Source organism: Dendrobates tinctorius, unplaced genomic scaffold (genome assembly GCF_039654945.1).
Source record: "Dendrobates tinctorius isolate UK_male_01 unplaced genomic scaffold, ASM3965494v1 ptg000086l, whole genome shotgun sequence".
Lineage (NCBI taxonomy): Eukaryota > Metazoa > Chordata > Amphibia > Anura > Dendrobatidae > Dendrobates > Dendrobates tinctorius.
This window is the reverse complement of record NW_027361754.1, coordinates 30380775-30397207: the sequence shown is the minus strand read 5'-3', so window position 1 is coordinate 30397207 and position 16433 is coordinate 30380775. Positions and strand designations below refer to the sequence as shown.

At 51.1% G+C, this 16433-nt stretch overlaps 1 protein-coding gene across 2 annotated transcripts in view; it reads right to left on the bottom strand.

Annotated features, from left to right (window-relative positions):
* The window catches only part of KMT2A (lysine methyltransferase 2A), a 165863-nt gene that overhangs the window by 96783 nt on the left and 52647 nt on the right, over window positions 1-16433 (bottom strand). For both annotated transcript variants that reach the window (XM_073585273.1, XM_073585272.1), the window contains exons 12-13: window positions 15585-15680; window positions 15049-15169 (exon numbers count right to left, since the gene is read on the bottom strand). In XM_073585273.1, coding sequence (XP_073441374.1) covers window positions 15049-15169; window positions 15585-15680 — 217 coding nt within the window. The remainder of the gene's footprint in view (window positions 1-15048; window positions 15170-15584; window positions 15681-16433) is intronic.

Below are 16433 nucleotides of genomic sequence, written 5' to 3'. Positions count from 1 at the left end.
TTGTGCAAATGAGAATAAAGTTGATCCTTCTACAATGTGACAGCCCTTTAGATATTTGTAGACAGCTATTAAGTCTCCTCTCAGTCTTCTCTTTTGCAAACTAAACATTCCCAAATCCTGCAACCTTTCCTCATAAGACAGGGTTTGCAGACCGGTCACCATTCTGGTCGCTCTTTTCTGAACTTGCTCCAGTTTGTTGATGTCTTTTTTAAAATGTGGTGCCCAAAACTGGACACAATATTCCAGATGAGGTCTGACCAAAGAGGAGTAGAGGGAAATAATGACTTCACGTGATCTAGACTGTATGCTTCTGTTAATACATCCTAGAATTGCATTTGCCTTTTTTGCTGCTGCATCACACTGCTGACTCATATTCAGTCTGTGATCTATTAGTATACCCAAGTCTTTTTCACATGTGCTGTCACTTAGCCCTATTCCTCCCATTCTGTATATGCTTTTTTCATTCTTATTGCCCAGAAGTAGTACTTTGCATTTCTCCCTGTTAAAAACCATTCTGTTAGTTGCTGCCCACTTCTCCAGTTTATTTATATCTTTTTGAATCCTCTCTCTCTCTTCTCTAGTATTAGCTATCCCTCCTAGCTTTGTGTCATCAGCAAATTTAATCAGTTTACCCTGAATTCCTTCATCTAAATCATTGATAAAGATGTTGAACAATACAGGGCTCAGGACAGAGCCCTGTGGTACCCCACTTGAGACATTCTTCCAACTGGATGTGCAGCCATTTACGACCACTCTTTGGGTCCGATCACTAAGCCAGTTATGAATCCACCTAACAGTTGCCTTGTCCATTCCATACTTAGTCATTTTTTCAATAAGGATTGTATGAGAGACTTTGTCAAATGCTTTGCTGAAGTCAAGATATACTATATCTACAGCATTTCCTTGATCCACCCAATCAGTGATTCCGTCATAGAAGGAAATTAAGTTAGTCTGACATGACTTATTAGTTACAAACCCATGCTGACTCTGTTTGATCACTTCATTCTTATCCAGGTACTGACATACATGTTGTTTAATAATTTGTTCAAAGATCTTTCCTGGTATAGAAGTCAGACTCACAGGCCTATAGTTGCTTGGGTCAACCTTCTTCCCCTTTTTGAAGATAGGAACAACATTTGCTCTTCTCCAGTCTTCTGGCACTTCTCCTGTTCTCCAAGAATTTTCAAAGATTATGGAGAGGGGTTCAAAAATTTCTTCTGCTATCTCCTTCAGTACTCTGGGGTGTAATTCATCTGGACCTGGAGACTTGAATTCATTTAGGTTAGCTAAGTGTTTCCTCACTGTCTTTCTGTTTATAGATATCCTGGATTCTTCTATTCCCTTAATAGGACAGTGAAGAACAGTTGATGTTACATTTCCTTTCTGAGAGAAAACAGATGCAAAATAGGAATTTAAAAGTTCAGCCTTCTCAACATCCTGTCTTACCATTTCATCATTTTCATCCTGTAGAAATCCTATAGCATCTTTGACTTTTCTTTTACTTTTGACATATCCCCAAAATCCTTTATTATTGCTTTTGACATCTCTTGCAAGCCTCAATTCGTCAGCTTTAGATAATCTGATTTGTGCCCTGCAGGTTCTGCAGACAGCATTATATTCTTCTTTAGATATGCCTCCCTCTTTCCATTTTATAAACATTTTTTTCTTCCTTTTTAGCATGTGCTTAAGTTCTGTGTTCATCCATCCTGGTTTCCTTAAATGCTTCCTATTCTTCCCTCTTTTCGGAATTGTTAACAACTGTGCTTTGAGAATTTCATTTTTCAAGATTTCCCATCCTTCCTGGACATTTTTGCCTTTAAGGATATCCAGCCATTGGATCCCTCCAATTCTCTTTCTGAATCCCTTAAAATCTGCCTTTCTGAAATCTAACCTGAGTCTGAGTCTTCACAGGTCTTCCGCCTCTAGTTATCCAAAATTCTAAAATAGCATGGTCGCTACCTCCTAGGGTCCCAGCCACTTTTACTTCCTCAACCATTTCCTCCCTGTTTATAAGGAAACAAAAACACGGTGGTTGGAACCAAAGATCTCAAATTTGAACTCATCAGACCAAAGCACAGATGTCCATTCCTTGTGTTCTTTAGCCCAAACAAGTCTCTTCTGCTTGTTGCCTGTCCTTAGCAGTGGTTTCCTAGCAGCTATTTTACCATGAAGGCCTGCTGCACAAAGTCTCCTCTTAACAGTTGTTGTAGAGATGTGCCTGCTGCTAGAACTCTGTGTGGCATTGACCTGGTCTCTAATCTGAGCTGCTGTTAACCTGCGATTTCTGAGGCTGGTGACTCGGATGAACTTATCCTCCGCAGCAGAGGTGACTCTTGGTCTTCCTTTCCTGGGGCAGGCCTCATGTGAGCCTGTTTCTTTGTAGCACGTGATGGTTTTTGCCACTGCACTTGGGGACACTTTCAAAGTTTTCCCAATTTTTCGGACTGACTGACCTTCATTTCTTAAAGTAATGATGGCCACTCGTTTTTCTTTACTTAGCTGCTTTTTTCTTGCCATAATACAAATTCTAACAGTCTATTCAGTAGGACTATCAGCTGTGTATCCACAAGACTTCTGCACAACACACCTGATGGTCCCAACCCCATTTATAAGGCAATAAATCTGTGACATCGGCGGTTATGCCCGCCGATGCCCCTTCTGCTGCGGCGCGCGCTGCAGCGTTTCCTCACCTGCGCGCTCCCGCCCGGTCACGCGCCCGCCGTCCACTCGTCCTTACGGCGGCTCCTGGCTCCCGCCCCCTGGTTAGCGCTCGCCGCCTTCCGCGCTCTCTCTCCTGCGGTGGGCGGCGCTGAGGGGCGGGCTTGGGTGACGCACTTCCGGGGGTTGCTGTACTTCAGGCGTCCTCGCTGTTAGGAGGACGCCTGATGATTGTGTAGTTTTTCTGCACCCTCTGGCCTCTACAGTTCTCCTGTAGCTCAACCGCTTTCCGCCTGACTCGCCCTGCCGCCCCCTGTCTCGTGTCTCCCTTCCCTTCCAGTCTGCCTGGGCGCTGCCTTCCATCCCCGGTGCCGTCCTCTGTCTCCAGTCCGCCTTGGTCTTTCCACTTCTCCCTTCCCTTCCAGTCTGCCTGGGCGCTGCCTTCCATCCCCGGTGCCGTCCTCTGTCTCCAGTCCGCCTTGGTCTTTCCACTTGCCTGTCTTCCGTATTGTTTCTGTCCTGCGCCACTGGTCCCTGCTCGTTTTTCGCACCGTTGCCTCCCCTGTCCTTCTGTCCGTGGAGCCGTCCCTCTTGGTTCCGGCTGTCGCGCCTCCGTCCTCTGTGGTCCTGCCCCAAACGATCCCTGTATAGGGGTCGGTCTTCACCTGGTGTGCTCGGCCCAGGGGCTCCGGATCCGCGATCCAGAGGGTCCACTCTCTAACTTAGTTTTCCCTCTAGTATTACAGTATCATCAGGCCATGGACCCCGCCGGTGCCGCGGCTGCCACTCAAAAGGAACTGCTCTTCCTTAGAGAAAATCAGACCCGTATCATGTCATTCATGAAGTCCATGGACACCCGGCTCTCCGCTCTTCAAACCGCAGACCCAGCACACGCACCTCTGTTAGTCAGTCTCCAGCAGGAGCTCGCACAACAGCGCGATGCTCAGTCTCACATTTTGGGGTATATGGCGTCCGTGGATGATCGGCTGCTTTCTTTGCAGTCCTCTGCGGCCGCTTCCACCCAAGCCCGGGACACCGTCTCTTTTCCTCCCCCCGTCTCGGTAAACCGCCCAGGTACTGTGGGGACCCAAAATTGTGTAGGGGATTTTTAAATCAGTGCAGATTGCACTTTGATCTGTCGCCCCAACAGTATCCTACGGACCGTGCTAAAGTGGCCTTTATAATCTCCCATCTAGAGGGGGAGGCGTTGGCTTGGGTGAATCCATTATGGGAGAGGGATGACCCGGTGGTGACCAACATCCAGTGTTTTTTGGAGACATTCCGTAAGGTTTTTGATGAACCTGGACGCCTTGCTTCCTCCACAGAGGCCCTTTTTAACCTCAGCCAGGGGTCCCTTACGGTAGGGCAATACGCCATCCGTTTTCGGAAATTGTCCTCGGAGCTGGGGTGGAATAACGAAGCCCTGGTTGGTGCGTTTTGGAGAGGCCTTTCTGGTAAAATCAAAGACGAGTTGGCCGGGCGTGACCTTCCCACCACCCTGGAAGATCTCATCTCCCTGGCTACTCGTATTGACCTGCGTTTTCAGGAATGCGCCAGAGAGTCAGCCAGGGAGAGGAGGCCCTTTAGGTTATACCAAGCTCCCATTCCGCGCACCGTTGCTCTCCCTAGTAACACCGCCCCTGAGCCCATGCAAGTAGATCGCATCAAGCTGTCCGAACAACGGCGTAAGGAGAGGATGACCAAGGGACTCTGTCTCTATTGTGGAGGGGCCAATCACTTCATACGCACTTGTCCTGAGAGACCGGGAAACGCATCCGCCTAGGCCAGGTAGGAGAGGGCCCCCTAGGTGATCCGACCCCCTCTCTTCCACTTACTGTTTCAGCTCTACTTATTTCAGGTCGGGGGCGTAGCTCTGTGGAGGCGTATGTGGACTCGGGCGCGGCAGGCAACTTCATCCACCAGGAGGAGGTTGACAGACTCCAGATTCCCGTGGTCGTCCTAAGTAACCCTCGAGCAATCACCTCCGTTGATGGCAAACCTCTTCCTGGGCTCATCACCACGGTAACCACTGAAGTAAACCTGCAAGTTGGCGCACTTCATTCTGAAAAGATTGCCTTTTATGTCCTGCCTCAGTTATCCCACGCCATTCTCTTGGGGCTACCTTGGCTTAGGCGGCATGAGCCAGTTATCGACTGGCGCTCCGGAGAGATCCTGCGCTGGGGGCACGCCTGCCATGTAAGCTGTTTACGTACCCTGGTCCGTTCCCATCCTCAGCTCAAGCCTACAGACCTCCCTGGTCTTCCTGTGCCATACCACGCCTATGCTGATGTTTTCTGCAAGAAAGAGGCGGATTCCCTGCCTCCGCACCGGCCTTATGACTGCCCCATCGACCTGATTCCTGGAGCGGTTCCTCCCAGAGGTAGAACATACCCTCTCTCTCCAGCCGAGACCACTGCCATGACGGAATATATCCACGAAAATCTGTCCAAGGGGTTTATCCGAAAGTCCTCCTCTCCCGCAGGCGCGGGTTTTTTCTTCGTCCGGAAGAAAGATGGATCACTGCGGCCTTGCATTGATTACCGGGGTCTGAACAAAATCACCATCAAAAATCGTTACCCCCTTCCGTTGATTCCGGAGCTTTTTGACCGGCTGAGAGGAGCCCGGATCTTCACGAAGTTAAACCTGCGGGGAGCCTACAATTTGGTCCGAATCCGTGCTGGGGACGAGTGGAAGACGGCCTTCAATACCCGTGACGGGCATTATGAATACCTAGTCATGCCATTCGGCCTTTGCAATGCCCCCGCTGTGTTCCAAGAATTTATCAATGAGGTATTCCGGGATCTACTCTATTCTTGTGTTGTCATCTACCTGGACGACATTCTCGTTTTCTCCCCCGATCTGCCCTCTCATCGCAAAAGTGTACGCTTGGTCTTGCACCGCCTTCGAGAGAACCAACTCTACGCCAAGATCGAGAAATGCCTTTTTGAGCAGTCGTCACTACCCTTCTTGGGATATGTCGTCACCGACTCCGGTCTAAGGATGGATCCCGAAAAACTCGGTGCGGTACTCAAGTGGCCCCGTCCAGTGGGGATTAAGGCCATCCAGCGGTTTCTTGGGTTCGCAAACTATTACCGTCAGTTTGTGCCTCACTTTTCTACGGTTACCAAACCCATCACGGACCTGACCCGTAAGGGAACGAAGCCCAACAGCTGGTCCCCTGAAGCGGAAAACGCTTTCCAAACTCTGAAACGTTCTTTTGCGTCAGCACCCATTTTGCATCGGCCTGTGACCAGCAGACCCTTTGTCCTGGAAGTGGATGCCTCCTCCACTGGAGCGGGGGCGGTCCTGTCCCAGCAGGCTTCGTCCGGACGGCTGGTTCCTTGCGGCTTCTTTTCTAAAGTCTTTTCACCGGCGGAGTGCAACTACTCCATTGGAGACCGTGAATTACTGGCCATTAAGATGGCCTTGGCTGAATGGCGGTATTTACTCGAAGGAGCTGTACATCCCTTTACCATCCTCACGGACCACAAGAACCTGGCCTATCTGCAGTCTGCCCAAAGGCTCAATGCCCGGCAAGCCAGGTGGGCCCTGTTTTTCTCCCGCTTTGACTTCCAACTTCACTTCCGACCGGGTAATAGGAACATCAAGGCCGATGCCCTTTCCAGGTCGTTGCAGTCTTCAGAGAGGGAGGAAGTCCCATCCTATATCATCGAGCCTACTAGGATGATCACCGTGGCTCCTGTGAATTTTGCTGTCCCTCCGCCCGGTAAGACCTTCGTCCCTCCAGGCAAACGTATAGAGGTGTTGGGCTGGGGACATTCCTACAAAATTGCTGGACACGTTGGGACCAAGAAGACTCTCTTACTGCTTTCCCGGTATTATTGGTGGCCCACGCTTCGCCAGGATGTGATGGACTACGTGGCCTCTTGCACAATCTGTGCCCAGAATAAGGTGGCTAGGACTTTGCCCGCCGGTCTTCTTCACCCGTTGCCAGTTCCTGAGGCCCCCTGGCAGCAGATCGCCATGGACTTTGTGACTGACTTACCCCGCTCAGCCGGATGTACCACCATCTTAGTCGTGGCAGATCGCTTTTCCAAGATGGCCCATTTCATTCCCTTACCGGGACTACCGTCCGCCCCGAAGTTAGCTGAGATCTTCATCCACCAGGTCTTCAGGCTGCATGGTCTTCCTCAGCGGATTCTGTCGGATCGGGGGGTCCAGTTCACCTCCCGCTTCTGGAGGGCACTCTGCCGGCTTATGGGTACATCTCTCGACTTTTCCTCCGCATATCATCCTCAGACCAACGGGCAAGTGGAGCGAATTAATCAGGGGTTAACCACCTTCCTACGTCACTTCACCAACGCTCATCAGGATGACTGGGTTGCGCTCTTACCTTGGGCTGAATTCTCACACAATAATCATCCCAGTGAATCTACCACCAGGTCACCTTTTTTTGTGGTAACCGGTCAAAACCCAGGTATTCCGTTGCCTTTTTCCACCTCTACAGGGGTACCCGCAGCCGATTCTCTTGCTAAAGAATTCTCGCAGATTTGGAGAGAGACCAGGGATGCGCTCAAAAGTGCCAACGACCGAATCAAGAAACATGCAGACAAGAGACGGAAGGATGTGCCCCCGTACCATCCAGGTGACAAGGTCTGGCTTTCAACTCGACATATCCGTCTGAGAGTTCCCTCTTATAAGCTGAGTCCTCGGTACATTGGACCGTTTGAAGTGATTGGACGTATTAATGCCGTGGCTTACAAACTGAGGTTGCCTGCTTCGCTCCAGGTGCCCAACGCTTTCCATGTCTCGCTCCTGAAACCCGTAGTCCTGAATCGGTTCCAACCAGTTTCCATCGTCCCTCCCTCACCTGCTATCTCGGATAACGTCTTCGAGGTCAAGGACATCTTGGCTATGAAAAAAGCCCGGGGTAAGACCCTTTTTCTTATCGATTGGGTGGGTTTTGGTCCCGAGGAGAGGTCCTGGGAGCCTCGGGAAAATATCAACGCCCCTCGCATTCTGAAAAAGTTTTTGGCCAATCTCAGTAAGGGAGGGCGTAAGGGGAGGGGTACTGTGACATCGGCGGTTATGCCCGCCGATGCCCCTTCTGCTGCGGCGCGCGCTGCAGCGTTTCCTCACCTGCGCGCTCCCGCCCGGTCACGCGCCCGCCGTCCACTCGTCCTTACGGCGGCTCCTGGCTCCCGCCCCCTGGTTAGCGCTCGCCGCCTTCCGCGCTCTCTCTCCTGCGGTGGGCGGCGCTGAGGGGCGGGCTTGGGTGACGCACTTCCGGGGGTTGCTGTACTTCAGGCGTCCTCGCTGTTAGGAGGACGCCTGATGATTGTGTAGTTTTTCTGCACCCTCTGGCCTCTACAGTTCTCCTGTAGCTCAACCGCTTTCCGCCTGACTCGCCCTGCCGCCCCCTGTCTCGTGTCTCCCTTCCCTTCCAGTCTGCCTGGGCGCTGCCTTCCATCCCCGGTGCCGTCCTCTGTCTCCAGTCCGCCTTGGTCTTTCCACTTCTCCCTTCCCTTCCAGTCTGCCTGGGCGCTGCCTTCCATCCCCGGTGCCGTCCTCTGTCTCCAGTCCGCCTTGGTCTTTCCACTTGCCTGTCTTCCGTATTGTTTCTGTCCTGCGCCACTGGTCCCTGCTCGTTTTTCGCACCGTTGCCTCCCCTGTCCTTCTGTCCGTGGAGCCGTCCCTCTTGGTTCCGGCTGTCGCGCCTCCGTCCTCTGTGGTCCTGCCCCAAACGATCCCTGTATAGGGGTCGGTCTTCACCTGGTGTGCTCGGCCCAGGGGCTCCGGATCCGCGATCCAGAGGGTCCACTCTCTAACTTAGTTTTCCCTCTAGTATTACAAAATCCCACTTATTAAACCTGACAGGGCACACCTGTGAAGTGAAAACCATTTCCAGTGACTACCTCTTGAAGCTCATCAAGAGAATGCCAAGAGTGTGCAAAGTAGTAATCAAAGCAAAAGGTGGATACTTTGAAGAACCTAGAATATAAGACATATTATCAGTTGTTTCACACTTTTTCGTTAATTATATAATTCCACATGTGTTATTTCATAGGTATAATAACTTCAGAATCTACAATTTTCATAGTCATGAAAATAAAGAAAACTCTTTGAATGAGGTGTGTCCAAACTTTTGGTTTGTACTGTATACAATACAAGCAGACAAATTTTTAAAATTACCTTTTTTTTTAAATTATTTTACATAGACATACAACTTGTAGAGATGTAACTTGTGCTATGAGCAAGCTGTAGTCTACTTGGAAAAGAGGGATTTTTTGGTACTTACCGTAAAATCTTTCTTGGAGCCTTCATTGGGGGACACAGCTCCCTCCCTTTTTCTGTTGTATCATGTTGGGCCTACGAGCCCCTTGTTGGGTTGGTACATATTTTAAGAGTTATTGTTGCTTCTCCTACTGCTTTTTTCGCCAACTGAGGTACTTGGTGCCTGTCGGTGGGTGTATACTGCCGGGGAGGAGCTAATCTTATTTTGCATAGTGTTAGCCTCCTAGCAGCAGCAGCATACACCCCATGGTGATCTGTGTACCCCAATGAAGGCTCCAAGAAAGAGATTTTACGGTAAGTACCAAAAAATCCCTCTTTCTTTATCGCTTCATTGGGGGACACAGATTACCATGGGACGTCCCAAAACAGTCCCAAGGGTGGGAAAAGGCCTTAGGGAGCGTGAAGAAAGGACTTAGATCGGCCGGTGTGCTACCGCCGCCTACAGAACCTTCCTACCCAAGCCTGCATCGGACGAGGCCTGGGTATGAACCTTGTAGAACCTCGCAAAAGTGTGTAAGGACGACCAGGTCGCGGCCTTGCAAAGCTGTAATGCCGAAGCCTGGTGTCGGACAGCCCAAGAAGCCCCTACCGCACGGGTGGAGTGGGCTCTCACTCCCGGAGAGGGCCGTTTTTCCTGGAGGCGGTAAGCTTCCAGTATAGAACAAATCCAGCGAGCGATTGTGGATTTGGATGCCGGGAGCCCTTTCCGGCGACTTTCAGAGATGACAAGCAGGGAATCGGACTGACGAAGAGAAGCGGTCCTGGCAAGACAGACACGCAAGGCCCTCACCACATCCAGTTTGTGGAGCGATTTTTCCAGCGGGTGAACAGGCGAAGGACAAAAGGAGGGTAGAACGATGTCCTCATTAATGTGGAAAGAAGATACCACTTTGGGAAGGAAGGAGGGGACGGGCCTGAGAACAACCTTATCCTGATGGGAGGATTAGGTAAGGGGAACGACAGGATAAAGCCGCCAGCTCAGAAACTCTCCTAATGGATGTAATGGCAATCAGAAAAGTTACCTTCCATGAGAGAAGGGAAAGAGGAATGTCCTGAATAGGCTCGAAAGGCGAACTCTGAAGAGCGCTGAGAACGAGATTAAGATCCCACGGATCTATCGGAGAATGATGAGGAGGGGCCACGTGGGCGACTCCCTGGAGAAAGATCTTAACTTGCGGCAAGGGAGCCAGATCCCTCTGGAAAAGAATTGACAGAGCCGAGACTTGGCCTTTGAGAGTACTGAGGGACAGGCCTGCATCTAGGCCGGATTGAAGGAAGCCAAGTATGGATGGAATGGAGAACGACATTGGAAAAACATTGCTGTTGTCGCACCAATGGAAAAAAGCCTTCCAGTACCTGTGGTAAATGCGGGAGGAGGCTGATTTTCTAGCCCTGATCATGGTCTGAATGATCTGGTTGGAAAAACCTGATTCTCTCAGAATCGCGGCCTCAACAACCATGCCGTTAAACTCAGAGACTGAGAACTCTGGTGGTAAAGGGGGCCTTGAGAGAGAAGATCTGGACGGTCTGGAAGCCTCCAGGGGACATCCGTGAGCATGTTCACCAGCTCCGCATACCAAGGTCGTCTTGGCCAGTCTGAAGCTACAAGAATTACCGGGATGCCTTCTGTTTTTGTCTTCTTGACCACCCTTGGGATCAAGGCAAGGGTAGGAAACAAGTAAGGGAGTTGGAACTGGGACCACGGGATTACCAGGGCGTCGCAACCGACGGCCAGAGGGTCCCTGGACCTGGCCACGAAGCGGGGACTTTGTGGTTCATCCGAGACGCCATGAGGTCGACATCCGGAGTGCCCCAACGCTGGCATATCTGACTGAAGATCATGGGGTGGAGAGACCATTCGCCTGATGCTAGGCCCTGGCGACTTAGGAAGTCAGCTGCCCAATTTTCCACCCCTGGAATGTGAACAGCGGAGATTGCCGGAACGTAACGCTCTGCCCAACGCAGTATCTTTGCTACTTCTGCCATTACTTGTTTGCTGCGAGTACCATCCTGGTGGTTTATGTACGCCACAGTCGTGGCGTTGTCTGATTGGATGCGGACTGGTTTGCCCGCGAGGAGAGGCTGCCAGCTGAGGAGAGCAAGGAAGATCGCTCTGATTTCCAGAAGGTTGATGGGGAGAAGAGTCTCTTGGGCGTTTTCAAATGGAAAACTGCTCCCCACCCGAGAAGACTGGCATCGGTGGTGATGACTTGCCACTGGAGAGGGAGAAAGGACCTCCCCTGCAGGACTGAGGAAGGTATTGTCCACCAGGTCAGGGACTGCCTCACATTGAGAGGTAGGAGAATGGGAAGGTCCAGAGAGACCGAAGTCTTGTCCCAGGTTGACAGGAGGAACAGCTGAAGAGGACGAGTGTGAAATTGGGCAAAGGGAACAGCTTCCATGGAGGCTATCATCTTCCCCAGGACCCTCATGCAGGACCGAAGGGGGATGGGGACTGTCCGCTTCAGGGATCGGATTTCCTTGCAGAGAGCTGAAAATTTGTCCCTCGGAAGGAACACCCGGGCCAGATTCGTGTCGAACTCCATGCCCAGGAATGTCAGTCACTGGGTTGGGAGCAGGGTGGACTTCTCTCTGTTGATTATCCAGCCGAGACGGATAAGAGTATCCAGGGTGATCTGAAGACTCTGAAGGCAGTCTCTGCGGGACGAGCCCTTGATCAACAGATCGTCCAGGTAAGGGATTATGAGGATCCCCCTGGAGCGAAGGATGGCCATGACGGCTGCCATGACCTTTGTAAAGACCCGGGGAGCTGAGGCTAGGCCAAAGGGAAGGGCCGTGAATTGGTAGTGATCTTCCTGAATCGCAAAGCGAAGAAATCTCTGATGTTGCAAACAAACAGGGATGTGAAGGTAGGCATCCTGTATGTCTACAGAGCAGAGGTGCTCCCCGGGCTCCTTTGAGGCGATCACTGAGCGAAGAGACTCCATCTTGAAGTGAAGGATCCGCACGTGGCGACTGAGTAGTTTGAGGTCCAAGATTGGGCGAAGCAAGCCGTCTTTTTTCGGGACTACGAAGAGATTCGAGTAGAACCCTGTTAACCGTTCGTTTGGAGGCACGGGAACAATTACTCCGGCGGATAGGAGGGAAGAAACAGCCTGGAGGAACCCTGGGGTCTGGGACGGCTGTTTTGGTGGACGAGACTGAAAGAAGCGTCCCTTTGGGAGGGAAGAAAATTCGATTTTGTAGCTGGATGTGATGATTTCCCTGACCCATGCGTCGTTGACAACGGCCAGCCACGCGCCCCTAAAACAAGAAAGCCTGCCTCCCACCCTGGAAGAACTTCCAGGTGGGGGTGACCCGTCACTTGGAGGAAAATCTACCAGAGCGGGACCCTGAGGGCTTGGAGGGTCGGCCCTTTGGTCTCCAGTGGGGTGCGGGTTTATACGATTGTTTTCTCTGTTCCCCGGAGGTAGAGGGCCGGTCCTGCTGGGAGGAATTTTCCGAGGAAGGAAAGGGGAGAAAGGACCTAAACTGACGAGCTTTCCTGTTGAAAATACGTCTAGGCCGAGACTGAGGAAGGGAGGTACTTTTACCTCCAGTGGCATCAGAAATTATCTGGTCCAACCTGGGGCCAAAGAGCCTAGAACCCTGAAAGGCTAGGTTGGTGAGCGACTTCTTAGAGGTGGTGTCCGCACTCCATGTCTTCAACCAAAGAATGCGGCGTATGGCCACTATGTTGCTGTTAGCTCTTGCTGAACACCCGGCTGCATCCAAAGAGGCGGCCAAGAGGTATTTACCAGCATGATTAATTTGGTCAGCAAGCTCCGCTAGCTCGTCTTGAGGAGCTGAGGCTATGATGCCCTTGCGAAGAATTTTTGCCCATGCTGAAATGGCTTTCGCCACCCACGCGGAGGCGAAACTGGGACAGAGAGAGGCGCCTGTTGCCTCAAAAATCGATTTGGCCAGCAATTCGATCTGCCTGTCTGTTGAATCTTTAAGAGATGCCCCGTCCGGAAGAGATAAAACCGTCTTCGAGGAAAGATGGGAAACTAGCGGATCCACCTCGGGAGCTTTGGCCCATTTTGGGAGAAGGTCCGCACTAAAGGGATATAGCACGTCTAGTTGCTTGCGTCCTGAGAATCGGCTTTCAGGATGTTCCCAGTGTTTGGTTAACGTAGCCTCAAACTGCTTGTGATTAGGGAAGGTTCGGGAGGGAGGTCTCGCTCGTTTAAATGGGACAGAGCATTCTTGAAGAGGCATCTTGTCCTCTTTAATTTTGAGGGTTTGGATAATAGCTGCTATGAGACTATCCACCATGTCCTGTGTTTTGGACATGTGGTCCGTGTCTGAGTCAGACCCCATTTGGGAATTTACGTTTGACCCAAGGTCGTCATCCGAGGAAGGGGACGAGGAAAGTAGCCTGGAAGATGTGGGTCCTTGTGAGCAGGAAGAAGAGCCAGACAGAGCTCGCTTCCTAGAACTCCTACCCGGTCTGTCCCTCTGGAGGTCGCGGTCAGGTGCAGGCGACTCACCGTGAGAGACGGTCAGAGCACAGGTGGCTGTAGATAGCTGAGGTAATCGTTCTAAGACCTGGACCAGGGACTGAGACACTTTAGTCAGGTCAGAGAGCGACTGTGACATTGCAACGGCCCACTCTGGGGGAGGGGGAGTGCTCTCATCCCGGGGCTCGGTGTGCTCCTGTGGGGCAGACATAGTGGAAGGACTGCAGGACGGGCAGAAGGGAGACGACTGACCTGACGCCCACTTCTTTTTACAGCGCGCGCAGGCGTAGTGAGTAGCGGTGGGTCTAGGATAGGGAGCCCTTGCAGGGTTGGGCATATGTGAAGACTGCGGTATTATAGCAGAACGTATCTGAGAGAGTACTGCTGGGAGAGAGTACTGCCGAGGGAAGCTAATTAGGGCCTCAGGAATATGAGAAGAGCCTACCGTGTCCAGCTCCGCTAATCTGATGCGCAGCAGACAGCAGATGTGTCCCCCAAGCTGAGATCCGTGGAGTTATGCACACGAGATCCCAGAGAGCCACAGGACCTTAGCGGTGGGCGGTGCTTAGTGGCTGTGTGCGCGATTGGCTGTAGACTGCGGGGGGGGGGGGGGGGGCGCGGGTAAGGAGGAGAACTGAGCGCTACAAAGAGAAAGTAGCTCTGTGATGGGCTAGGAGAGGCGCCAAAAGAGCGTGCGCAAAGCGGGGGGCATGAACAGACGGGGCCTCCCTAAGTGAAAGTAAAAGACGCTATGCCGGTTTCCACCCCCGGAGTCTGTCATACACAAGTGATGCACCCAGTGCCCGTGACGCCGCAGAAATAAGGCAGGTATGAGAATTGGGGACCAGCTGCCTGCGGGCTTCAATGTCGAACTCCCGGCTGTGGGCGGAAAGCGGTGAGGCGCGCGCCTGCAAAAAAGGGGCGGGAATTTCAAAAGGAGAGTGGGCATTGTCGGCTATCAGCAGCGCCGACCTCGATGACTTCTATGTGGGCCGAGCACGGGACTGGTGGGAACATTCAGACTGCTTACCTGACGCCCCACATGCTTTCCTGAAGAGGATGACCGCAGGGGCCACGTTGAGGGGAGGCCTATGGGAGTGAAGATCCTCTGTACCCGCACTGTGTCCGAGCAGTGCAGAAGATGGTGTCAACCCCTTGCTAGAAGGGGGGAGGTCACCACCGTCTTCCTCTCAGCCCTCTCCCGGGAGAGGGGTGAGAAGGGGAATTGGCTAGGACCAGCCACCTGTCATCAGCCCGTAGCACCCAAAGGTGATAGGGAAAAAGGTCCTGCCTGCAGGCCTGAGAGTTGCGATGTGGACGACACCACATTGCTCGCTCAGCCACCTGATATGGGAAGGCAGGGTGAGAATTTACACCGTTTCCCGACGCTGTATCTGGAAAATAAATGGAAACGGTTAATACACACAACTAAAAACCTAAAAAGGAAAAAAGAATGGTTAACTGTGGATCTGGGGAGATCCCGGTCCGCCTCCTACAGACACTAAGCACAAACTGAGGTACTTGGTGCCTGTCGGTGGGTGTATATTGCCGGGGAGGAGCTAATTTTCTTATTTTGCATAGTGTCAGCCTCCTAGCAGCAGCAGCATACACCCCATGGTCATCTGTGTCCCCCAATGAAGCGATAAAGAAAGACAAAAAGTCACATTCTTACCTTTAGCAAATAGTTTGGCACAATCATGGCACAATGAGAAATCATGCGACCACTGTGCATCCCACCCTTTCCCGGGTGTAGTGGACCCGCAGCTCTTACATCGGACACATTTAGTGCAGATCTGGAAGCAGAAAAATGCACCCAATGAGGAGGCAATACAAACAATTTTTGAGGACTTGGGCTCTGGTCACACGTCCAGCAGTTTTCGGATCCATTTTGGGATCTTAAAACCGGGACTAAATCGTTTCAGTACTAGAGCCTTTCATTTTTATGAGACCAGAAGTGTCATATGAAGTCTTGATAGAAGACCCTTTTCCATCTTTCTTTAGTGTCTTCATTACTTTTTTGTCCTCCAAAAAAAATATAGCAAAGGGCTTTTTTTGTAACCCTCGGATACTGCAAATCAGCTCCCATTGCAGTAAATAAGAAGCGTATATCTGACAGTAATATACAGAGCGCATGTTTCCCACCCACGGCTGAAATAGAAAGGCTTTATAGATCTAAGAAAAAAAATGAAAAAACAAAACTTTGCTCACCCAGACCCTCTTCTTCTTTGTAGGTTTGGTGGGGTAATTTGGTCCCAGGCACTCTGGGTGATAGCTGTTGCGGCACTTGTTACACTCCAGTAGATGCTACAGACAAAGCCAGCATAAAAAAAGGAAACAAAAAACACAAGAGATTATAAAACTACAAAGATGTAAGACAAGATACATATTCATTTGTGTGTTGATGGTATGGGCATTTAATAAACATCCATAGGAGACGTCCTCCAGACTTTTTCTTTTATTATTTTACATTTTTTCCTCTTTTTCTCCTTTGTAGGTGTAAAACAGGACTGACGTGGCCACAGAGGTGAGTGGTGCTGACTTTTGAAACTATTCTACGCTTTTAGCTACATTGGCCCAGAATTCATTCTTCCCTCCAGTGTGGTCTTTTCCAGGGGAGTTGTTCCAATCCTCTTATACGTTTTGCCGTTTTCATGGGAATTTTCCTCCCCTTCTCCTAACCCTAGGTCTACTCTCCAGGCCAGGTGGTTTTCTTCTGTTTGACTTTCCCCCTTTTGTATCGATCCTTTTGTCTAAGATTTCCATTGTGGGACTTACCAGCCACAAAGCTTCTTCAATGCACTGACCTCATTCTCAAGAAATCCTCTCCAGCTCCCTCGGTCCCCTTGGGCCGGGTCTGGCGTCCTTGGGGTATGTTATATGTTTTCTGAGCAGCGTCCCCTGTCCCCCGGTCTCATACGGACATCCTTCTCTTTCATGGTGCAGTCTTTCACAAACTTGAGGTCTTATGGTTTCTCAGAAGGATTCATCACAACCATGGCTAGAAATCCAAAGTTTTCTGCATCAAGTACAATCAGTTTTTTTTCTTTTCTTTTCCTT